Source organism: Fringilla coelebs (assembly GCF_963513975.1).
Source record: "Fringilla coelebs genome assembly, chromosome: 6".
Taxonomy (NCBI): domain Eukaryota; kingdom Metazoa; phylum Chordata; class Aves; order Passeriformes; family Fringillidae; genus Fringilla; species Fringilla coelebs.
Window position 1 is genome coordinate 9,935,989 of NC_140034.1, and position 25,964 is coordinate 9,961,952.

The 25,964-nt window shown below is 37.3% G+C and overlaps 1 protein-coding gene across 1 annotated transcript in view; it reads right to left on the reverse strand.

Moving 5' to 3' along the window:
* The window catches only part of TDRD9 (tudor domain containing 9), a gene marked incomplete at both ends in the record, with an annotated part of 68,152 nt that overhangs the window by 14,103 nt on the left and 28,085 nt on the right, over positions 1-25,964 (reverse strand). Inside the window, 18 exons of the mRNA XM_084207992.1 lie at positions 492-592; positions 2,568-2,675; positions 3,500-3,616; positions 5,199-5,252; positions 6,747-6,791; positions 8,260-8,323; positions 8,791-8,854; positions 8,938-9,100; positions 9,736-9,867; positions 10,225-10,322; positions 12,029-12,133; positions 12,699-12,756; positions 13,470-13,554; positions 13,710-13,761; positions 16,631-16,686; positions 17,483-17,586; positions 21,853-22,017; positions 24,847-24,927. Of these exons, the coding sequence (XP_084064118.1) occupies positions 492-592; positions 2,568-2,675; positions 3,500-3,616; positions 5,199-5,252; positions 6,747-6,791; positions 8,260-8,323; positions 8,791-8,854; positions 8,938-9,100; positions 9,736-9,867; positions 10,225-10,322; positions 12,029-12,133; positions 12,699-12,756; positions 13,470-13,554; positions 13,710-13,761; positions 16,631-16,686; positions 17,483-17,586; positions 21,853-22,017; positions 24,847-24,927 (1,652 nt within the window). The remainder of the gene's footprint in view (positions 1-491; positions 593-2,567; positions 2,676-3,499; positions 3,617-5,198; positions 5,253-6,746; positions 6,792-8,259; positions 8,324-8,790; positions 8,855-8,937; positions 9,101-9,735; positions 9,868-10,224; positions 10,323-12,028; positions 12,134-12,698; positions 12,757-13,469; positions 13,555-13,709; positions 13,762-16,630; positions 16,687-17,482; positions 17,587-21,852; positions 22,018-24,846; positions 24,928-25,964) is intronic.

Below are 25,964 nucleotides of genomic sequence, written 5' to 3' on the forward strand. Positions count from 1 at the left end.
AGAAAGATTTCTAACATTATCACCAGCACATGCTAAATTTAATGCAAATAGGATTTGAAAATATATGTGAATAAGGAAGGCATTACAGGTTGGAAAAGGAGTAAGAAGGGTTATATGAATTCAACTTCAGGCAGTCACAGGCTGAAATTAGTCAGATTATCAGCTCAAAAAAGCCATCAGACTGTACAAACGAGCTAAATTCAGCATAACAGACAGAAATAAATACAGACAGATGAGTTGCAATTAAGGCCCACTGTCAGAGAACAGAAGAGACAAACCAGAAGGCTCTACCTGAGCTAGCTTATCTAATGTTATTCCAACCAATGCACATCAGACTTCAAAACCACCTTTTTAGCTCTGATACATTAAAAGTAAGTTACTGATTCCAAAGAGAGGAAAGTAATTAAATCTGTCAGTACATCCCTGCAAAAGAAATTGATTACTGGATTTGTAACTAGAACATAAGGCAGGATACTTTATTTTACACTCACCTTGATCCATTGTAGGAAATAGATTTTACCTGCCCACACTGTCTAAGCAGTGACTGCAACTGTTTATGGTATATATATCCATAGGGAGGAATGTTCTTCAGCTGTAAAGAAAAAGATGTTGAATTTGGATACTTTCAATTGCTATAATGCATTTTCAAGTTCACACAAAGATTTAGCCTTCTTCTTTGCCTGAGCTGCACAGAATATGTACACTCTGAACTCCAACAAATTCCAAAAGTGCTAGATAGTACAGTACCTTCAAGAATCCCAAAAGACAATAAAAAGCACCATTTTGCTGCTAATAATGCCCTACTACTTCAAACCAGTAGACAAACTATAAATGAAGCAAATTAATTTATAATTTCATATCTATTAATCTGGTATTTGTTACAAAAAGCTGTCTAGTGTCTCTTGATTTTGCTTGTAAGAGAAAACACTGGAATGCTGTGATTCTTTTTCCACAATGGGGAACTATGTCCTGTACAGCATGCACAACCTGGGAAGCTGAAGGATCTACAGCTCCTGGATATCCTGACAGTCCTATCACATACTGAATTACTGAGCTATGCTGGGACAGCTTGCACAAGTGGAAAGCTCTCTCACATGGACATACAGCTCTTAGGGATGGCAAAGAGCAATCTCCTCGTCTTCCTTCTGCAGAGGTGTAACTCCAGTGTAAGTTTTCACAACTATTAACATGCAACCACAGTCACAGGTCCATTTCACTAACTTTTTCTTAATAGTATCTAATGACATCTTGATTTAATACAGAATCATGAACTCCTAATTAGCAAGTTCAAACTTTGAGACTTGGAACTATTTTTCAGAGCTTATGCAACTGCCTATTCTTTTCTTTGGCTTCTTACAACTTCAGACAGGAAAAAACAGATAATTTTTTTCACCATGTTCTGCAGCCTTGAAGCTGCAGCACTAAGATCAGCTGCTGGTCAAAACCATGGTCTAGGTCAGGCTGCAGAAACTGCCTCAAGGGAAGATAATTTAGAGAGAGCAGAGAGTGGGAGGTTTAATTGTCTTTTGTATCTTCAGCACACCATTAGGAGCAGTATATGGCTGTAAGAATCTCTCCAAGTAAGAGCCTGAGGAACTTACAGCAGTTGTGTCCAAGATGATCACTTACACCAATGAAGACACAGCAGCTACTTCTTCCAAGGTAACAAGCAGTTGATGTAAGAGCACATCAAGAGTTAAATACATTAAAAGTAAGCAGCTCTTTAAATCTACCAATTTAATATTAATCAATGCTGCTCTGGCAAGACTAGTCTTTATTCCACAAGACTGAGTCTAGTGTGCTATTTTGCTTCAATATCCTTAAATAGTATGGAGCACAAAAAAATCCCTTATCAACAAGAATTTCTGACTCTCTCTCCTTTTTTAATCTATTGTCTCTTGTGACAGTAAAGTCTATTCTTTGAGGCTTGCTGGTAGATTTGGTTTCTTTAAGCACAGGTCATGGCTACTTTATAGTGTAATAACTACTTCAGATACACCAAACATTTTCTTAGTTTAGATTGCACAATTTTGCAAAATCAACACAGCCATTTAAAACTTGCACATATGCAATCAGCTGAAAAGCAATTTTAGAAGATAACAAAACCCAGTGTAACACCTGAGTAACCTTAAAGCAACAAGCACATATGCCATCCACTAACAAGCACATTACAAAAAAAGTAACACTGAAATTGCAACACTACATTAACTTAAGTACTCAGTAAAAAGTAAAAACTAAAGTACTCAGTAAAAAAAAAAACAAACAATTTGATAGTTCTGTTCTATTTTTCCAAATATTTTTTAGTTTGATGGAAGTTGTTTGCCTGGGCAAAACTAGCAATCAAATGCATAGAGGCAGTTCTCAGGAATTCTTTGAAAATTGCCCACCTATACAATGTTTATTGTATTAAAAGAAAGAAAGGTGGGACAAACTTCACTGAGCAAGGATCAGAGTAGGTAATTATTTCTCTCCTTGCCCAAGTCAGAACAGAACTTGCAAACAGCACCCAAACACTTGACAGTTCTGTTACCTGATTCTTAATTGAGTCATTCAACTTCTTAACGTACCATTACAGTGGTTTTTGGATCCTTGCCAGCAAGGTCCTTCATGGCAATTTCTCCATTACATTTTCCAAAAGTACAGTAGTTTGGATAGAAAGCACCAGCTATCACCACCTGAAATGAAGAAAATACTTTGTGATACACAGCAGATTGTATCCAGTTTCTTGAAATTAGATACACTGGCAACATATAAAGAGACCAATAGATCTTCATATGAATATTTTTTCCTCTCTCTGTTAAGGAATTACCAGAACTGGAGACTAAACACATATTCACACAAATTCTTAAAAATGTATTTTCGTGAAAAAGAGTTCAATTTCTGGAACAATTCTACAACATTAATGCTTTTGTATGCAGACTTGCTCTATTCTACTGGTGGAAAACTGAAATTGTTAGTTCTGATTTCAAGAGCCTAAATTTAAACAAATTCACACAAAACAGCTACAGGTAAATTGTTCCGTTTTCAGGCTGTATCTTAAAATGTTCAACAATTCAGCTCCAAGAAGCTCACTGCTTACACAGTTAAACCAACTGCCACTGAAATGATAAATAAGTCTTTGAAAATAAAAGCACTGTTAATTAGTCCAAATAAGACAAGCAATTTAATTGGAAATTAGACAAAGTTAAAATAGCTAGACATAAAATTCCCTGCACCCCCACCCCACCAACTAACCAAGCCAGTGTTCAAATAAAACACCTCAAACAAGGGTGAAAAATATAATTTTCCATTAACTAACATCAGCTGTCCTTCTGCATTGCCAATACACTGCCAAAAATGTTGCTTTTTTCTACCCAAAATTGCTACATCCATGGTGAATTTTGGAAAACAAGTGTAATACTAGTTCATCAATATTACGAATTGAAAATCGTGAAAACTGATATGAAGATTCAACAGTACTTTTTGTAAAGAGCATCTCTTTATGACATTAAAGCATTACCTGCAAGATGAAGCGTTGTTTGCAGACATATTCCTCATCCACAGGAAATGGCTGAGCTTTAACATGCATGTTAAATGCACTGACTCTCTTTTTCAAGTTGTGAAATAACTCTTCCACCTGAAATTTGATCTCTAAGTTACAATTAAAATGGATCAAACCCAGCCACAAACTGAAATAAAATCTGTTAGTTAAAGTCTGAAATAACTGGGCAAACACCCTTCCCTTTTCAGGTGACTGGCAAACATTCCACCAATATACTGCTCAGCACCTTTCTGTTGGAAAATAATTTCAGTACTGTGACTCAAGCAGCTTTCCCAAAATCTCCTTATGATGAACAACTCTGTACTCACAAAGCATATCATGCATGTATGACACAGAACAAAATTAGAAAAATAACTGAATTAACCTTTTACAAGATTATATTCTCTATTTAAATCATTTTAGGTTTGTAACTTAGGAGGTAAAAATCTTGCTAGCAACCTAGAATTCTGCACCTAACTGCAGCAGTGACCATGCTGCACTCTCAGTTTAGAAAAAACTCTGATTACTGTGAGAGAGATCAAACTCATGCCTTCCCAGCAGAACATATTTCAGCTTTCCATCTTCAGCATTTCCAAGAAATTCCCACAAGCAACCACCAGTCCCCTCCAACCAAACAGAGTGAATGCCTTCACTCTCCCAAACCATTCTGGAGCAGATGTACAAAGCACTGTCCACACAGCTTTTCTGTAGCTACACTTCCCTTTCCACTCAGCTGCTGGCAGTTCTAGCGCACTACCAGAACAACCACTGCCAGAAAGGAACCCTGTGACTGACTCAGTTCTGCAAACTCACTTCCACACAAAAGATTATGAAATTAGGATCTTTAGGTGCAGCAAATAAAAGCCCCCAAATCTTACTAAGTGTTAAGTGAAGGTGACCATTCTAAACTCGTGTATTATGTCATGCAAACCTCTTCCAGCATTATCTGAAACTGAGAGGCTGCCACATGAGACTGATCATTCCACTGTACAGTTTTACAAAATTTGCTTTTCTCTCTTTTTTTGTTGTTATCACATCTCCAAGTCATAAAACTATTGCCATTTCTTATCCAGATGGCTGCTCACTATCAAATTCTATTTTTATTTCCTGTGCTTTTTGAACACAGGCCCTGCATTGCTCATGCCAAAGGTATGAACTGGTGAAATAACGGCCAAGGCCATTCTGCTGATCAATTAGTCAGGAATCTTATTTATTTTCCTCTCAATATATCCAATTAAGCTTGAAGCCCACTGTGATGCTGAGTTTTCATTAATTGCTGCAGTAATGTTAGCAACAAAGCCCCACAGATTCTCAAGTCCAGGCCTCACTATGTAACTGTATTTGCTTAGAGTCTTCCCAACCAGAAAACAGAAGTTATTCAAAAACAGACAGCAGCCACACCACAACTAGTGATCTGAGGAACCTACAGAATTAGCAAATAATACTGCAGGTTTCTTAAAAATATTTTTGATATGTTAAGCAGTTGATAATTTAACCACTCTGTTTATCCTAACAAAATTCTTTTCATCTAAATTCATAGTTCATTTTAAGAAAATCCACATCTATATATATTGATACATATGTAACACAGTAGGTTTGCCCAAGATTTTAACATTTACAGAGAATGAGCAAAGTCAAGTCCTTTGGCTTATAAAAACTACTACCTATTTAATCTTACCTCTTTGATCTTGTTTATATGAACACAGTTAGATCGACCCCACTCAAGCTCTTCCTGAAAAAGAAAGAACATTTTTCTTCTACTGCTATCTCATGTTCTTCTGCGTGGACACAAATAATAGTTACATATAGCAGTGAAGGAATTTAACCACATTTCACAGCTTTGCATTCATACTAAATATTGTGACATGCATGAAAATCTAAGATAGTTATGTATTTGACTAAAACCATATTTTGTTTATCACCAGTGCAGCTGTGGGTCATCTAACCTTTCCATTGCCACAAGTCCAACAGCTTTGCACTGCTACTAAAAAAATCTCCTTTAAAATTCACACCTAGAGAATCACAGGAATGCTACTGTTTGGGAAAACCTCCAAGATCCTCAAGTCCAGCCATTAACCCAGCACTCCTGTGTCCAGAACTAAACCATGTCCCCAATTGCCACACCCACCCAATGGCATTTGAAGAAATCCACGGACGGTGACTCCACCACTTCTCCGGGCAGTCTGCTGCCATGTTTCTAGTGAAAAAAGTTTTCCTAATTCCAATCTAAACTTCTTCTGGTACAACTTGAGGCAGTTTTCTCTGCTTCTATCACCTGGGAAAAGGGGCCAACCCTCAACTCAACATAACCTCTTTTCAGGCAGTTGTGGAGCAATAAAGTCTCCCCTGAGCCCCCTTTCTCCAGACTAAAAACTCCCAGTTCCCTCAACAGCTCCTCACCCTGGAGGCTTGTGCTCCAGACCCTTCCCAGCTCCACGGCCTTTCTCTGGACATGCTCCAGCACCTCAGTGTCCTCCAGTATTTTCTACACACGACTCAAGGTGTGGCCTCACCTGTGCCAAGCACAGCGGGGGGGAAAAAAAAAAATCATTGCCCTGGTCCTGCTGGTCACATGACTGCTGATATAAGCCAGGCTGCCACTGGACTTCTTGGCAATCTGGGAACACTTACAAAAAACTCACAACTTCTCTCTTTGCATGCACATCTTGATCAGATTCTGGCCATCCTGGCTACTTGTAACTCAGTGTATGTTATGCATTGGTGATCATAAAAGATACTACACTCTGAAAGAACAAGGGAAATAAAAAAGGTTTTATCTCATACACACAAAGAAGGACTGGAGGCAGTTACTGGGGGCATGCTACTGGTTTTTGTGACTGATGTACTTAAACATCTTCCATCTTTCAGGGTTTTCTGAGGGCACAGAAATCTGTGTATTTTAAAAAATAGAGATACTTATGCACAATAAAAGTATTTCTTTCAACTACAGCTCAATTTCCCTTTTTAGGCTGGATTTCAAACCCTCTGGCCACTGTTGATTCATCTGTGGAAGGAGCTAACATAGAGGATTGTCTTCAAGTAACTCTGCACTGGATTCAAATGCTCACTTTCTCTCAAAGCCTAGCCTATTTATGTATGAAAAGTCATAATTATTATAAATAAACATTTCTAGCAAAAACTTCTTATTTTTCATATTTACTATGAACAGAAATACTCCAGCACTGAAGTCACTAACCTTGAACAAAGAAGAAAAAGTTTAACTAACCTTGGGATTTCTCAGCTTCCCTTTTTCTTTGCCGGCCTGCCATGCCTAAGGAAAAAATGCTGTTGTAGTCAGATACAAAATGCAATGCTTTAGTAATAATTATTACAAATATTAATGTGACATTTAAAACTATAAACTTTTTTTCCATATCAACACTGAAGGTAATTTTTTAACAACAGGCTGTCCCCACCTGGCTTTATGAGAGGAAATGGATGGAGTGTTAAAGCACATGCAAACATCCACAAATTATTAGAACAACTGTATTCTGTAATTTGACTCTGTAAAGCAGATTACTTTCAAAACCATTTCTTTTTCTCCTTGCTTTGGGACAAAAGCAGTGAAATGACTGATTCAGGTAAGTTCTGATGCAAATGCCTCCCAGAAAACAGGGCTGGAAGAAAAATTAAAATACCCAGTTTATTAATGAAAATTACTTCATTATTAGGCAGCTTATGACAGAATGCCTGCAGAATTCATTTCTAGTTTGACAGCAAGTCACCTCATAACACAATAATCCAGCTTACTGGGGACACTGACTACATGCAAGGTTGAACAGCCTTTCCCTACCTTGATAGAAAAGAAGAAATCCAATCTGAACCAAGGAGTTTGGAAACAAACTTTCCTAAACTTACCTGTTCTTTTCTGATACTCAGCCATTCAAAACAAAGCTTTCCCATCAGTCACACACAGATATACCTCACTGGAAGCTCTGTCTGAATGTTCATGTTTATTCTCCAGGACAACATACTGTTTCATAGAAACAGCATCTTCAGATGAACAGGGGATAATTACCAGGTGACACAAGAGAAATATGTAACAGGATATAGGGAATTCAGAAAAAATTATTTTTGAGCCTCAGGATTAGTGGATACATGTGCCATACACGCCCCTGTGTGCCTCAAAAAAATTCTAACAGCAGAGTAGAAAAAAACAAAAGTCAGTTTTGACTGAAGGGCAGCATGCTCAAAAAAAGGAGAATAAATTAAATCAGCAGCTGAAGATTTTGGACTCCCCAGAAGATTACAAAACACACCAGGGCATGCATTATAGAAAATGCTGTAATTTGAACAGCAAGTTCCTCAAGCAGAAACCTTTACTGTGCTCTGCCTGGAGGAATTGACCCCTGTCCATGGTACTGAGCCACCAAACAGCCAAGAGAACCAAAAAATGACGTGTTTTGCACAAAACTATCCCAAAGCCAAAGCTAAGAAGTTTGGAGAAAGGTCACCAAACTCATTCTGTACTAGAATTTACCAGTCCAAACTGTCCTTGGTTAAAAACAATGTACAAACATCACCACATCTCTGGCATTTCATTTTGGATATTAGAGCAGAGACAACTGAAACTTTACACAGTTAGACCAAGACTGCAAAAAACATCAGTATGTAGCTATCAGTAATGTGAAGTTTTTAACAACTGCTAAGTAAAAATGTTGGCTGACCCTACAAAAGTGAGAATCTTCATGCTGGTCTATCAGATTTCACTGTAATCTAAACTGGAACAAAAGACTTACCCTAAATGCATTCAGAATTGCAATACAGTCACTCCTACTATTCCCAGCAAAAAACATTTTTTTCCTGTCAATACAAACAAAAACTATTAGCAAAAATAAGTTTTTCAAATACTGCATGTATTACACAGCTCAGTAACACCCTCCATGTCTTTAATAAACATGATCAATCCACTTTTTGTAATTACTTGTTCTTATTCATGTCTCCTTGCTGAAGGAGATGCTCTGTATGAGCAGGATAATAATAAGTCATTGTTCTTGCTATTTAAAGGACCATTTTAATAGACACTGCCACATGAGAAAGGCAAAGCTGAAGAACCAGGCCTTGTGCTCAGCAGATGGTGAGTTAGCTCTGTGATTTATGTTCCCAAATAAATAGATTCCAGTATCAGCTACCCGGAAAAGCTCCTTTTTGCATTGCTTGGCATTTTAAAAGAAAATCAGACGCATGAGATGGAAAATTATATTGAGCAATCAACTCTGCTCTCTGCTCTCAAATGCAGTTAGAAAGTTATGAAACATCTGGGGCACTACCTGTATGCATCAACATGCTTTTTGAAAGGTACTGCAAAAAAATTCCGCGAAGACAGCGCTGCAGCTGCAACAAAAACAAACCAAAATTAAAACCAGCAAATCATCTGCTTCTAGAGAAATGTTCTCACATGTTCTTCTTTCAGTTACCTATAATAAGGCATTCCTCTAAGCAACCAAAGACATGCCCAAGGACTATCAATTTTCCAAGATGCAGGTCCAGTGGCAACTGTGTCAATACCGTTCCTAAGAAAGTCAGCTCACCATCATGCAGATCTTCTTCTGTTTGCACACAGGTTGTAAGTGCTCCAAGCTAGAGAAATTAAAATGTATTCACTTGTAAAAGCTGACTAAGTACACCTAAGACAATTTTTAAAGCCTGGCACTTCTGAAACCAAAGCTACTACATATACTGGATATAAAGGCAAGCTACAAATGATGCAGATATTTATTTCTTATGCACTTTGTAAAAGAAGAAAGCTTAATGCGATGAAGATTCTCCCTTATCATTTTTATAACTGAAAATCAAAATCACTATCCTCCTTGTACAGGTGAGAAGGATATCTTCAGGCTGACCTCGATAAATCATACATTTTAAGAGTTTGATTTTTTTACTTATTCATAAATAATGTCACTTACAAAGGGCTTTTTCGTCCATTTCTCTGTTCCTTCTCACCATAGATACTAGTCCTCAAAGAGTATCATTACTCCCTGATGAAATTACAATTGTGTTTTAAAGATTTCACTACAGAAATTATGTTCAAAAGGATGGAAACCCAACAACATACCAAGGTGTGAGAGACTCTAGACACAGTTCACATCTGAGGCTCCAGTTAGCACTACTACTTAAATACAAGGAAATAGTATATCTTAAATACAAGGAAAACCACTTCTGCAGTACATTCCTTCTACCTTGATTTTAACAACATTAAAAGGAAGCCTACCTACCTCTTTCAGCTGAACTATTGTACGTTCAATGTCACCTACACTGGGTGGAGAAAGAGCTGTTGCCAGCAAGGCTTTTGGTTCCCCCATATCAAGCTTCTTTAATTTTAAGACTGTAGATCCTAATGGACAATGCTGAAGGAAAGATAAGATGGTTATTCTCCCCTCATGGGAAGTGTGACAAAGTGTTTATATGAAAAAATATGTTTACAATTTAGCAAAATCTGCTGTTAATTGTGTGCAACAAGGGTTTGTTTTCTTTTGAGCAGACTGCTTATTTCTAATCCACATCAATTTTACTGCTATAATTTATCTCCTTCTATAAGGAAACTATGTGGAATGATCTTTGTCAAATAGTTATCAAGTTGAATTCTAGTCATTGCTATTAGTTATTAGTAACTATTCCAGTCTTCTTCACAGAGAGGAAAGCAAAGCTTCTCTGCTATGACTACATGCATCAAAGAAAAGCTAATCCTCAACCCAAAGCCTTACCAGCATCTCAGGCTCTGACTTCTCTGGAATACAGTCTGCCCAAAAGTCCTTGCGTATGAGCCTGTAACAATAGCCTTTGGAAACACGTCCAGCACGACCTTCACATGAAAGAACAAAGCACCAATTTGTAAATTGCACAAGTTTTTTCCAAACCCATCCATCTACAAACCCTCTGGGCAGCTGAGCAGCACACGACAGCTGATGCTGCAGGCTGAGCAGTGTTCTGCTCTCTTGCAGCAGACAGGCCCAGAGGACACAGTAGGGTAGGACAAAAAAAAATTTTGCTTTCATAGGAGCAGTAACTAACAAAAGAATTACATAACTATTTCACTCAAATACCTCTTTCACATAAGTGCCCTCAAATCAACAGCCATTTTTCTCAGTTGAACAGGCATCTCCTATTTGACTCTATAGCTATAAAATAATCTTCAATATAAACAACTTTTGAGCTACAATGATAAACAGCAAAACATCTTTATGATCTAGTATTTACAGAAAGCACAATGACTCAGAAGTCTATCGTCACAAATCCCAACACCAATCACTTCAACCAACTAAAAGGTACTCCTCTCTGTGGGACACTCCACTAGTGTCCCACAGAGTGGACACATTTTTAAGTCACGTGCACAAGCCCAAGTCTTCTACACAGAATGCTACTTCCCCTGGTTATACACTGGCTGGTTGTTGTGGCCTTTGCTGACCTGGAACCAAATGAAAATCAATCTGTTTATTTGGGTTGATAGGTTCACAGTGAGGTCTTGAAAGGGGGTGGCTGTTGTGGTGGATTCTGTAAGAAGCTGCTGGAAACTTCCCCCATATCTGACAGTGCAAGAGTGTGAGGAAGCAGCAGCAGCAGGGAGAACGTGAGATGAACTGACCACAATCCCCAGTTTCCATCCCTGGCTGCCACAAGGACAGAGAAGGCAGAGAAACTGGGAGTGAGTCTGAGCCTGGGAAGAAGTGGAGGGAAGCTGTTAAAGATTTGGCTTTATTTCTCATTACCCAAGACTGATTTGTTTGGTAATAAAATGAAACTAATTTCCCCAAGCTGAGTCTGTTTTGCCTGGGATGGTAATTGCTAAGTGATCTCCCTGTCTTCATCTCAAACCCTGAGCCTTCTGTCATCATTTTTCTTCCTGTCCAGTTAAGGAGAGGGGAGTTACAGAGCAGCTTTGGTGGGCATCTGGCACCCAGCTGTAATTGTAAAGACCTCATAATACTTAAAAATTATAGTATTTTTAGATCTGAAGATATCACTGCTATTAATTTTAGTATTTTTTTTGACTGAAATGAAAAATATTTTGATATTTAAGAGGACTGTCTTACTAGAAGAGACAAAATGGAATCTTATTTATCCTTGTGCTATGAGCATTGGTGTAAACTAGAAACACTGCTGTGGATATTTCAGCTCATTAATAGTGCCATAAACACATGAAAGTTCTTGTTACTGCTGCAGCTCACAAGCAGTTCCTAAATATCCAGCTGTACATATCCCCCTTTTTCAAAAATGGTCTGTGATAACAAAATTGCTATTAAATACCACAGAATCCATGGTCTGTGAATTTTAATACTTTTCAGAAAGATACAAAACACTCCTCTGCAAATATACTTGAGCCAAAACAAAAAAATAATTCACATAGAGTTGTTTAATCCCATTTTTACACCCTGACATGGTAAAAACTTATCAAGTACTAATGGCCAAAATAATCTCTTCTTTTTACTATTAATACAAGAAAAAGCAACAAAGAATTGTTCATGAAGGTCAGCTTCTAAAATTCCTTTGCATTATCTACTGTCATCTTACCTTTTCTTTGATTACAGTTTGTCTTAGATGCCCAGCAAAGCCTCAAACTTTGGTAATTAGTTTCTTTATCACAAAATAAAATTTTAGTCAAGCAGAAATCTATCACTGCAAGTAAGAAAAAAAAATTCCTCATGGCATTGGAAAGAAATACAAGAAAACACAAGAATAATCTGTATTATCAGAAAAGTCTGAATAACTTGAATAGCAATAAAAAGAACATCAGATTTATAAACAATCAGACCCAAAATATTCTGAATAGTAATCATATTGCTAACAGATCTTACTATAAAAATAATAAATCACTGCAGATGACAATCATTAAAAGGCAATCATTTCTGCATTTAGAAACTCCATATGAAAATTTGTTTAAACTGATGCAAATTATTTCAAAACATAGTTAGAATGTGATTAAAAATCTTAACTTGTGACATGAGGTCTGGCTCTGCTTGTTGCTGCATTTAAATTACCCCTTAGTGAAGACTTAAGCCAACCTCCCACTCAGTAGCTCTATTTGTTCATATATTCAGATTTCTCTGTTGTGAAAGAAATAATTCAACACTCCAACAGCAGTGCTTTGAACAGTGACACATCCTGGAGACCAAACCTAGCATAAGTATGGGAAATATTACAAACACAGTGTATAGAGAATGACAAGAATTAGACAACTTACCATACTTAACATCAGGAACTGTTACAGAGCTCTCAGCTACATTGGTAGCTAGAATAACCTGAGTTTTGAAGCAAAAAATGAACAAGGAATGCATAAAGAAAAAACTACTTGCATTAATGTTTCTACATGAAAAATCCAACTTGCTATGAAGCAATATAAATGCAATGGCAACAGAGCATTTCTGCTCTGCACAGTAAAAAAAGCAATACCATGCAAGGACAATGCAAAACCCCTTTATTTTCTTGTTCTGAGCTCAAAAAAGCATCATAATGTAGCATTAGGACATTGTAGAGGAAGAAGGGAAATACTTCCTCGTGCCTTTGCCATAAGGAAAGATCACAGCAATACTCTCAGCTACAGCAGAGGAGGGAACCAAGGCAGCAGGGACAATTGGGGCACAAGGTGGGACAGCCTCCCACACTGGGGCACTGCTTTGCTGTTCAGTGCCACCAGCAGCACTCCCCTGCCGTGCAGGTGCAAGAGTCAACATGCACAAACCATTCTGAAGGATAAAAGCAGCAGCACCAGGCAATAGTTTAAGGGCAATTTCCTCAAGGTTAATGCACCTCTCTTGAGGTCTGCACACCAGTTAAAACAACAGCTTGGTAAGAAAGGCATCAGTTTACACACTGAAAAAATGAAGTGCTCTGTCCTTATAAAATGGTTTGAGTTAGAACAGCTAATATTACTTAAATACATTATTATTTGCTATTATTACTCTAGCAAAAGGTTTCACATGCTTTAAAAAAGTAATGATTTAAAAATATTTACTTTTCTGTAGCCAGGAACCGTAGGTGAAAATACTTTACTTTGTTCCTCCAATGTTGCACATGCATGAAGCGGGTACACTTGCCACCTAAAAAAAAATATATTAGTGAAATATTTACCGATGCAAGAATATTAAATTTGATTACACTTCTGTGCTAAACCCTATTATGCACTTGAAGCTCATACAGTTGAAAGACTCATATTCAAGTTTAACTGAATGTAAACAAATGGGGTCTAACTTACCTTTGATATTTATCTGAGAGGCATGAGTGCATGTATCTTATTTCACCTAAACCTAGGGAAAAAATAATCATGAGTTTAATTTTTCATTTTAGTCATCAGGAACAATTCAAAAACATCTACTTCAACTATTAACTGCCTGTCATTATTGCCTCTTTTTTACCATACAACAAAACGGTAGAAGAATTAAACAGCAAATATAATAATAAATCTCTGAAAACCAGTGAGCCAATTTTTGAAGAACCATTTGGCATTAATTTTCCACTTAATAAAGATATAAAGGCCATTTGACAACATTCCATTATTAGGCCTTGTTTCAGTTTCATACAACTGACAACACATGCTGAGTATCTGTCTGGTTCAGACTAAAAATGGGTATTTCAGCCAAAACAATTTCTTTCAAAGAGCAGAGTCAAGGTAAAAAAAAAAGCTATTTCTGTCTTAGCCATCTCACCTTTGGCCATTCCAGTGCCCATTTTCTGGGCATGCATTTCACATCAGCCAGGGGAAACCTTACGACTTAGGGATGTTTTCTATTTTCCTGAATACCTCCACCTTTCTGAGAACCTTAGCTTACTTCCTATTGAGACTTCAATTCCAAATGCCCCATTTTCAAAAACCTGTCCCACAGTGGTCTTGCATGGAGGTTGTTTTTACAATTAAAAACAACTAAAATTAGTTTGATTCATGTTTGGCAGAGCAGACTCTGCATCATCACTGTTAACAGTAATTATTAATCAGTCTAGTAATTACTGACTAGACACAGCAGGCAGTATCTGCTGACCAGTTTCAGCAGTGACAAGAGGGATCCCACCAGGAGACACAGGTCTCAGAATGAAATGGGAACTAGTAACACAAACCTGTTTGGCAAACACACAAGGACAGTAAGGAGAGCTGGGCATGGAGAAGTGCAGAAGAAAATACGGAACAGACAAAATGAGATCGACACCAGCAGAACAGATAAAATTAGCTCATTTGGAACACATTCATGCATGTATGTTAAGAAAATTACTCCACAGTTTCACATGGTACTTTGTGTCACCTGTTACCTACAGAGAGGCAAGTTCTGGAACCAAAGGAGAGGTGAGTACTGAAGAGTACTTACCTAAAAAGAATCAGACTTAGCATTACCAAAAAAAAAAAAAAAAATTAAGCAGTGATCAGGACAAGCAATTACAAGGGAAAACATGGCATCCTACTTGAGACAGCTGCAGCTCCTCTTGGAATCAAATTCTGCCCCATCACTGAGTTCCACAAGACAGTGGGCAAAAATCACTTCACATCCTCAGCACAGCACTGCTCTTTCTGGCTGCTGCTGCACACTCAACTTGACAAGTCAGTGGGAGTGTTATTTTTAAGGTTCAAAATGCTATGCAATCATTAGCACAAAAAAAAACCCCACAACTGAAGCATCTCAAATCAACATCCTAAATGGGGATGTTAAATGTGTAAAAATAACTCAGAGTTCAGCCTCAGCTGCCGTGTTGTAAACTGAGGGCTCGCCTCCCCTTTTCTCCAGTTATATAGAAAACATTTCTGAAGAAAATTTCAAGGGGTGTTTAGGATCAGTCTTGAGTATCCAGTTTAAAGCCAGATAAGGTCAAACACTGAACAAATAAAACACAAACCTGAGTGTACCAGCTTATTACCGCACAGGTTTACACAAATATACCACAAGTATTTAAACAAACAAACAAAAAACCAAAAACAAAACAAAATAGAAAAACCACCCCAAACCAAAAACCAACCGAACAAAACAAAACCAACTCAAGGTGAAAATAAAGATTTAGGATTTGAAAATGCTAAGGAGCAATTCCAGACTGAAATGAAGCCTCAGAGGGGCTGAGAAAACACGAGATAAACACCACTATCAAGAGGCCAGAGGCAACAGATATGGCCTCCCTACTTTATTAATAACAAACTGGAATGGGCATTACATTGGAACAATGAAGTAATTCCTTCTACTCATTAATCTTATAGTGAAGGTAATTCCAAGAAAGGCAGCTCTAATGCCTTTTAGCTAGTGGGGAACACTCTCCAAGGAAAGCTGCTCTGCAAGTGCAGTCTATCTTTCAACTGGTGTGCTGGTCCTCCAGCCCCATGCCTATTCCTAAGCTCAACACAGCAGGGAGATGACATTCATAAACATTTTACAGAATTAGAGAAAGTCCTGGTAGGGACAGACTTCACTGTGTCCAAGGAACAGCTACCCTGGACTTCTATGTGACTCTCCACTTGAACATAACCAAATCTTTTCCAAGTTTTCAACGAGCAAATGCTCAGCTCATGAAGGAAAAGAATACTTGAAACCACCAGGTAACAGATTTATGATGTTCAGGAAAACTACTCTGCAGGCCAGTTCCACTGCCTCTAAAATCCAGCTAGCAAGTTTAAATAAGAATGGCAGTCAAAACTGAAGTCTAGAATAATTTCTGTGCAAGACAACTTTGGTTTTGCTCTCTACAGAAGACTACATGTATAGCCAGTTTTCTGATCAATAACCTCTACACCATCATGTGTACTTCTGAGCATGCCAACCACATCAACCAATGTACATGGAAAGAAAAACAGGAATTTGAGCTTTTACAACAATTTAAATAAAGACCACACTATATGCAGATAAGGAAAGATCTCAAAGAATCCTAGGAGCTTCATACAATAATTAATAATTGCACTAACAAATTTAGCAACTGCATTTCTGTAGTTTAACTACAGGATTAATTTTATCATTTTTAAAATACATGACATCTTAATTTTTAACTCACAGCTTTTCCAATTATTGCCACAATTAAACCAGTTTCCAAGAAAAAATGCCCAAAGAGACCTCATTTAAGTATGTGTTTAATAAATCCCTGAAAGAAGTGCCAGCAGGAAGCTCATTAGATGACAAATAACAAAAAAGAAAGTTATTAAGACAAACTTGCCTGGTAAAAACACGAGCACACTGCCACGTTCCAACGTACTGAAATTCTTTTTCTCCCTAACAAGAAAATACAGCTTCATTAGTTTTACAGTCTCAGTCTACCTCATTACCCCAAGTTATTTTATTCTGGAAGAACAAGCAGAAGTGCACACTTTTTGTAACATGCACTGTTTAAACTTCCTGAAGAAATGAAATTTCAACCATCATTTGCAACCACGCTTTCTGAAAAATGCAAGATATAAACACTAGAACCAGAGAAAAAGGTTCAGTTTTTTTCTTCAAAACTATGACAAAACAGAAACTTTCTCATTCCACAATGAAAATAATCAGAATTAGGTTACTTAACACACAGTGTTAGACAGATGTGGTAGAAGTTACTTTATTACTTTTCAGGTGTAATATTACATCTTCAGATAATAAACATCAATTTACAAAACAAAGAGCAGCAAAATCCATTATTTACTTATTTCACATTAAGGCATTAAACAGCTAGTGAAAATTAATGTCTAGCTTTTATCCTTTTTATTCCCATGAAATAATGTATGTTTTAGGCTACATTATAAAATAGTACCATTTATATTTATATAATTCTTGATCTAAGTACTCCTCAGCTCTGGTCTACAGTAAAGAATATACTTTCCATATGACATGGCTGCCCTGAATAGTAACTCACGCTTCAGGGCATGAAGTGCACTTTAGGAGCATTGGGTACAAATCAAACAAATATGTAAAATAAAGGCAGAGAGGCAAGTAAAAATTGAGTTTCCACTAATAACTATGGACTCTGCTCTTGCTTAATTAGCTTCTCATTTCCCCAAGAGCCACTAATTCCAGAGCTTGAACTGCATCTTACCCATTGCTCCTCTTTTCCAGCTCATCAAACGACTGAATCAGAGACACTGCCACTTGATACATTTTCTGTTCTATCACTGGATGCCCAAGGCTCTGACGATGAAACTGTTTGGAGGAGGAGGTAATGAGGTTAACACAGTATAAATATCTCAAAGACTGTAGTTCACACATGTATTTCAATTTCTCAAGTGCTTGCAATTCAAACTGATCCAGTACAGGAGAAATAACTTCATCTGATGCAATCTTTACCTTCTAAAGAGACATTTTTCTTCAAGCATCCTACAATTTTCATACTGAAGAAATGCTTCTGATATTTACCTACTTAGGCACCAGCCCACCCTCCATTCATCTGCAGGACATGCTCCTTATCCCGAAGTGTCAAACACATGGGAACTGATCAGAACTCATGGGAACAGGATGGCAGGGAGGAATCTGTGTAGGGAAGGTGAAGTGCTTCTCACAGCTGCTATTACACAGATCTCTCTACCTGCCTGACATAAGCCATCTAAATCTTTCTCCTTTAAATTGTTTTTGAATTTAAACCACAAATGGGTTTTGTGGTTTTGGTCACACCCTGCCAAAGAATTACTGCTCTGTTGTACTCCACAGAACCATGGTGATTCTGTCTACACTGTTTCCCAGCATTCTGTACAAACTCAAGGCTTTAGTATTTAAAAACACAAACCATCAAGTCTTCAGAGCAAAGACAGTAACTAAATCACTTTTCAGTTTTACACTTAATGAACTAGACCTGCTATGAACAAGGTCTATAGCATTACATTTTTCTCTTGTAGGGAAAATGGCTTTTGATCATTGCTCCCCTTAATTCTCAGAGTTTCTCCTCACTCTGGTGCAAATTCTTTACTGAACCAAGTGTTTCAGAGAGCTAAAATCACAGACCACTTAACTATCTAAACTATTAAAATGAAACTAGTAATTTTTCTACCAGTTTCCCATTGCAAAGGAGCTCATAACAATCACAAAAGCACAGTTCCTAGCACCAATCTGGAAACACTGATTTACATCAGCATTTGCTACTGCTCAGTCCTCAGCTTGATTAACCCAGGAAAAACCTTAAAAATACTTGACTGTTTTCTTCAAGGTGATTTTTGTCTGAATATATGTGAAAAATCTAAGCAAGTTATCTCTTCTGGGCTGCTCCAACGTAAGATTTTTTGGTTCATATTATCCCTGCTTAAATAACTGTCAAACTTGTCTTTTCAATTTTGCTACTGACTGTACCTTCAGTACCCTCTAACAGGACAAGGCTTCCACATCACTCCTAATAAAAGGTAACAATGTTACAAACAGCAAATCCAAACCCCAGTCAGACCTGACTGAAATAATACAACATAATCAGAACAGCTCTTGACAGCAGCTCACTCACTACCTTCCACCAGGACTCTGACTCTAGTTCCATGGACATGAAGGAGTTTTTACCTTTGCCAGCCAAAAATGGGTTGCATTTTTGCATTCTGCATAATTTCTTAAATTTGCATTTCATATCTCTACCAGTATCCAGAACAAAAGGAAAATATTGACACAACTAGCTTTAAAATTGCCTATAGATAGAGCCTTCATGCATTTTTCATGAAACCTGTGTTTCAATGATTCCTTGGGGCTTAGAGGTTGCTGGTGTGACAAAATCATTATTCTGTTTAACATCCAGAATGTGTTTACCAAGCTCATTATGTCACAGGAAAAATAAACTATTTTTTTGTAAGCCTATGCTCACAAATTAAGCAGCACACCTATAAATGACCCAGTATCTAGGCAAGGGGAATCCAGTGCTACACTGAAAAATATTTCTCCCTTCTTTCTGCCTTATTTTTATTCTTTCCTACAAATGAAGTAATTCAAGTAGAAAGCTTTCTTTGATTCATCTAGATGTCTGTCCAGCCACAGCAGAGGGTTTAGTGCCAACATGCATACAGAAGAAAGAATAATGACTGGCATTTTTGTTCATCTTCCAAATCACAACAGCACCAATGAACTGACAAATTATTCAAGTCAAAACTACCCCTAAAAATTTTATTTTCAAGCACAGTTTTAAAACATTATCACATGCAGAAATGAGGGATGTATTAAAGCTAAGAGCTCTGCAGGATTCATGGAAGAATTCTACATCTCTACAGTAACATCCCGTTATTTTAAGATTTTTGGAGAACGGATGAAGATTCACACCTCACAACCAATAGACAATTACAAACAACTAAACTGATTTTGAATGAGATGCTTTAAGAAATGATTGAAGATTTATGTAATGTAGTTTTACAGTTATTAATTTTAAAACCAAAAGTAAACTTAGAAAAATTGTATTTATCTAAAGAGCAATAACTGCATTTACTTTTAACTGTGTTCCTTTATGTAAATTTTACAGGCTTTTATAGGTGAAAATAAACCATCAAGAATTAAAGCTTGAAGCCTGCACCTCAGGCAGTTATCTAACTAATTTAGATTTTAGCATGATGAAAGATGTGTCTCAGCCTCCATATGCCAGCATTAACTCATTAACTGTCTTAACACTCACATTCTACTTTCATTTTATTAGGATGTTACACAATTTTAATGTTTTAATTGTAACTAGTATTAGGAAAAAAATCTTCACACACAGCACTGTAAGGAACAAGATGCAGACCAAGAATCAGTGCTTTAGAATTCAATTTCATCCTTTTTTAACATAGATATTAAAAAAAAAAAGAAAATCAAGAGCACTTATGTGCTTCTACTGTTGCCCTAAGTCACAAGGAACATCTTGGACAAACATACTCTTCTCATCTTGCTGAAAAACAGAATGGCTATAGATAGGACAACACAAGATAAAGAATCAGATGAAAACTTTAAATAAAAAACACAGAAAAAATAAAAAAGAATGAAAAGGGCTAAGCACTGAAAGCAGTTCCTTTGTTCGTGATCTCTGAGGTGAAAGGTGTGCAAGCTGACATTCAGCTCCAAGTGCAGCTATGACAAAACAAATTTGACTTAAGGAAACTTCCTACTCAATTTCCTGGCTTTCTGTTGTCATCATCAAAAATGTTTTACAAAGCCCCATGTATTACATAATCTCCTCCCTATTATGTGTCTGTGATACTAATGTACAAATGCTGATGGGCCGACTGCTATAAGCAGTTGAGTTTGTTTCTTTGTTTGCATTAGAACTCAGTGCTGACAGCCTTTTATTTTACCTTGCCTGTGTTAAAGCACAACCAATGCCAATATGTACACTTATTGCTTATGTGTACAGCATAAGAAATTATTTTCTTCTGGGCTTCCTATTTTATTTTCTGCAGAACTGATGGATGAAAGCTAAATAATAACAGTGTGTTCCCTCCACTGGTACTTTTTAAGTGCATGCTCCATCTCCTTCATTGTAATAACATTCTAATAGTGTTTTACATTATCAAAACTGACCAGTAATTACACCCACATCCCAGTTATTTTTAGACTGGGTGTCATAATACAGCCTGAGTGCATTTGTTGCACTCTGCTTTAACCTGTTTATTTTGTCTTGAACCATAATCTTGAAAGAGTTCACTCAAGTGAATTCCTACACAGCTGTTTTTCAAATGTAAAACAAACTCCTATTATAAAACCACAGAAAACAGATCACATATTTACACTCATTCCTTCAATATCTGATGTCAACAGATATACCTGCTATAATGTCAGAAACTCTAAAAACAAAATATACAAAATATATTCTGTGCAGTTTATAAGCTAGATAGATAAAGCAAATATATCTTCAGCCATTGCCTATGTCCTTAAGCATCAGAGAAGCAGCTCTCCAGCACAGCCCTCCAGGGGTCTGAGAGGTATCAGTTATTTTAACATGTTTTCATTACTCAAAATTACACATTTGCCATGGTGGCTTACAACAGAAAGGTTCAAAACTACTGCATAACATCTCTGGCACTAGTAAAAAAAAGAAAAGAACCAGGACAGAAAAATAGGAAAGCCTCAGCTGATAGAGAAGCCAACTTGATAAAATCAAAGTTCTAATCACACATGATTGTTTTCTCTTCATTTCATAGCATTTTCTGCCTTTGATACATAACAACAACATGAACCAACCCAGGAAATATTCCCTGATATTCAAACAGATCTGTAAATCTATTTTTGTTACTTGAGTTACACACACTCTTTTACACTGTTCATTTTGAATGCAACTATCAAACAAAATGCCTCATCCTACTGAAATGTTTCTGGTTCATGAAAGAAACTAGTTTGCTCATAAGAAGATGATTTATTATCATCTATTCTTACCTAGAATTGCAATATAAAAGTGGCTATATGTCATTTTATTACACAGTTTTCAACTGACTATTCCAATTTCTTATTATGTCGAAAGAAATGAAATTTTATTTACAGTACCTGTAAATCAAAAATGTCTTTCAAATCATCAAGATAATATTCTTCAACTGCAAAAGGTCTGCCTTCCACCTTAAATATGCAGACTGGATTCAAAACATTATGAACTGGAAGTGCAAAGTAATCAGCTAATTCTTTAGAGTTGATGGAAGCAGACATCAATATTATCTGTTAAAAAAAAAGTACAGCAGATGTAAAGCATTAATTTTAACACAAATTGTTACATGGGACTCTCCATTTCCTCCTCATGTTAAATGATCTAATTCTGATTACTGCAAGTATGTAACCTAAGTACATTTAGGACAATCAAACTAAAGGCTTAAGATACCCTTATCAGCACGTGGAGAGAGGCAAGCACCTGTAAGAGAATGGCTCAGGCTAGAATGCCTGGGGCAGACAAGATGGAGAAAATTCAACCAAAAACATACAGTACTTTGGTAAAGATGTGTCACCACCACCCAAAGCAGAAATTCTGTAAAACACAAAAGCATCCCCCTTACAAAATGACAGGAAGGCAAACTAATGAAAAGGGCATTGTACCACTGTGCTCAGGCACAAGGAACACATGGAAAGGGCAGGCTAAACCATGAAGTTTTCCAACATGATCCTAAAAAGAGAAATTTGAAAGGACATAATTCTGCATATATATGAAATCTGTCCCACCACAGCATGGACTGCCTCATGGCTCAACAGACAGTGACTCACCTATGCCAAGGCAACAGGCTAAAGGCAACCTTCTCTGAAGGCTATCCAAACAAAATCCCATCTAAATCTGCACTTACAGGCAAGGAATATTAAACTACCTCTTCTTCTAGACAATCTTTGTAGTCTGGACTCTAATCTGTGTGGAATCCTTCCAAAGTGGAAAGAAGTGACAGATTCTTAACAGAGTGCCTGAAGGGCACTGAACCAAGGGCCAAACTCTGAACCAAGAGTTTGATGTACTCCTGAAGCAAAAATTCAACAAGCACGAGTCACCAATGCGGCAGATGAACACATCAGAACAGATGGTAATCAAAGAAGACAGCTCAAGATCAAGCAGTCCAAAACCACTTGTACAACACAGAAATGTCCAAAGACCCAGTAGATGATACCAAGAACTGCTACCAGTCACTATGGAAACTGCACTGTTTGGTTTGACCCAATAGAGCCACTCAGTCTCAGGTTTTCTTTCAGTAACCCCATCCCAGCAAGATCAACCTCAGAACAATCCAGCTTCTGCTCTGTGATCTAAAAATAATAATCTGCAGCAGCCATCTGCCAGAAAATCCAGCAGAATTTAAACTGGTTAGTTCAGCAGGTAGATCTTGTCCTGAGTACATCAGAATCACTCAACTAACTCCTGTTAGTTGATGCAGTGTTGAATTACCTGCTGCTCCTGAGGTCTGCAACTTCCAAACCAGTAACCTAACAGCTCACATGCATTTCATACCACCCTCAGTTAAAAATGTTTTATGTCCTCTCTTAAATAGGGCTCCTTGCACCCTTTTGTTTCAAAAGTCCAGGGAGGACAGGAAGAGAACCTTACATTTTCTAAATGAATTTGCCACATCAAAGCTCCCTTCTTTTACAGTTTTTTCAGAAGGGGATGAAAAGGAATGAAGTAGGAGACATATAAATTCAAACTGAATAGCCCATTCCACTCTGCTCAAGGCCTGCAAGTGAGATCAAGAGTTCCCCCCTCAACAACATAAAAAAATTCATAGGGACAGCCCTCCACTCTCTCAAATATAGGTCTCTCTCAGATTTGTACAATATTAAAAAACTGTCATCTGCAGAAACAACTGCAGAGAATGATATAAAGGGGATAAAATTTTTCAGTGACAATTTCAAGAGACTGAAATGGAGCTACAGAGAAAAACGAAAAATTTGTCAGGAACCTCTTAAAGAAAAATGTTTTTTAACAGAAAAGATGACAGGGCCTGTAGGGGTTCCTGCCATTGAAACCAATCCAATAATCAGAATAAAGGGCAAACTTCTCACAAACTCAGTTTGATCAAATTACTGCTCTTCTCTGTAGGCAGAGCCAAATGCTAAAAAGGGCTGAATAGTTTCACATAACTGTCTAAAGACAAGAATTTTCTCTAAAATCCAAATCAGCAGGAAAAGGGATAAAAAATGAAAGATGTGAAGTGCACAGCCATGTCCTGTGCCAAATGAAAGGGCACTTTCAGTGGCAGCATGTTTGGAAGACCTAAAGACCAAGTTTGAATCAATGTGATGGACTGCACATAAGAACACCTCATTCCTTCCAATGGCAACAAAACCAGCCAACCTAGACTTCATTTTGAAGAGGAAAAAATCACATTAAACCATTACCTTGAAGCACTTAAGAGACAAGCAGTCTCACAAAGTATCTGCAGTCCCAAATAGCTGCACAGAAAGATACTGAATGAGCCTAACTCTACCACTTTTTCTTAATTTCTAACATTTCAAGAGTTCATTACTTTGAGACCCCAAAGACTAAACAAGTCATGCTAAATGTCTGTGAACTCTTGCTTTAGTACAAAGCAGAATTGCCCAACATGCAGAGAAAAACCTCAGCCAAATTTTGCCACCAGTTCTGCCCACAAATTACAGTATTTCTGGTCTTCTGCTATTTCTTCAAATATGTTGCCCCACTTAAAAAAAAAAAGGCTCAGTATTTCCAGGAGTTAATGCTACCATTTTAACCAAGAATAAGCACTGCCCTCAATACCCAATACGTAATTCTAGTCAAATATCCTTCGTGCATTTTTAGCCTTAAGCAGGCTTTAGAAACTAATGCATTTTAACATGAGGGGGAAAAAAAGAGAAGTCTCTCAAAACACATTACAGCAGCCAGGAAAAGAATGCCCCTTAGCTTGCTTACTTATGAGGAGCGGCAAACTAGAAAATATTTTGGTAAAAAGTAATAACACAGTAATTTGTGGTAAATTCTTTAAAATAGGGCCTTCACAGATAAAAGACATGCAGAAATTTTCTTGCAAGAAAAAGCAGAATTCAGTTTGAACCCACCTTTACAGACTGTGAATTTGTATGCAACAGTTTACGGGTCACCAAGAGCAAGAAATCAATTTCTTCTGTACGCTCATGCACCTGGAAGACATCCACAATTTCATTTTCATTAATTCACCCTCTTCTTTTTGACAATGTCTTACTTTCCTACTCAGTTTTATGCTTTATTTTTGTAACTTGGAATAACAATACCTTTCATAGAAGAAAACACGCACCTTCTGAGCCTAGACATGCTAAGAACACTTTAAATCCCAACAAGAGTCTTCAGATGACTACAGAACCCTTTGTGAAAATCATGTCACTCTAAAGTTAAGAAAATCCAGAATATTGACTAGAAAATCAATCTTGAGCTCTAACCATTGACTGTACTAAAGCTGACAGTAAGAGTCTATGATACTGATGCTGGGTAAATCAGATACTGTTAAGATCCCAAATGATCCAGGGACTGTTTTGGTTTGTCTGAAAACTAAGCAAATCAAATAGATGTGCCTCATTCCCAATGGCTTCCAGATATGGCCCAATACACAGCTACTTTCTAAAACATTCATTTACACCCAATTCTTCATATATCCTAGCACCTGAGCCTTCTGCCTGCTCCTTACAGTTCAGCAAATGCTTCTTTCCATTATCCATGATGACCATATCCCTTTCTTGAATTACAGTTTAAATATTTTAAGTGAAGCAGCTTTTTTTGGAGTTCAGCCTTCACAAGTCAACATTCATGTCCTGGAAGCTAATTAGCATATTCTAATATAAAATAAACATAAGACATATTAAATGCTGTCCTGTCACAAAAACAAATTTAGCTAAAGTAGTTTTCAGGCTGACAGTAAGGTCTTGCTGTGAGAAGTCAAGATTTTTGGTCCTAGTTTGTTTTAGTATGCTCCTAAATGTCTGCAGCACACTGAGAGAGACGAGACAAAAATGTTGTGGAGAACATTCAGTTGTTAAAAACAGTGACTGTGGACTCAAAACCACAATCTCTGTAGTAGGTGTGGGAGAAAAGGTGGCATATGAGCAACAGGAGGGACCAGAACCCTGGCTGGGGAAGCAAAGAACACATACAGTCTTAACAGAGGGATGCTGCTGAAAGAAGTGGTACAAGCCAATAACAGTTC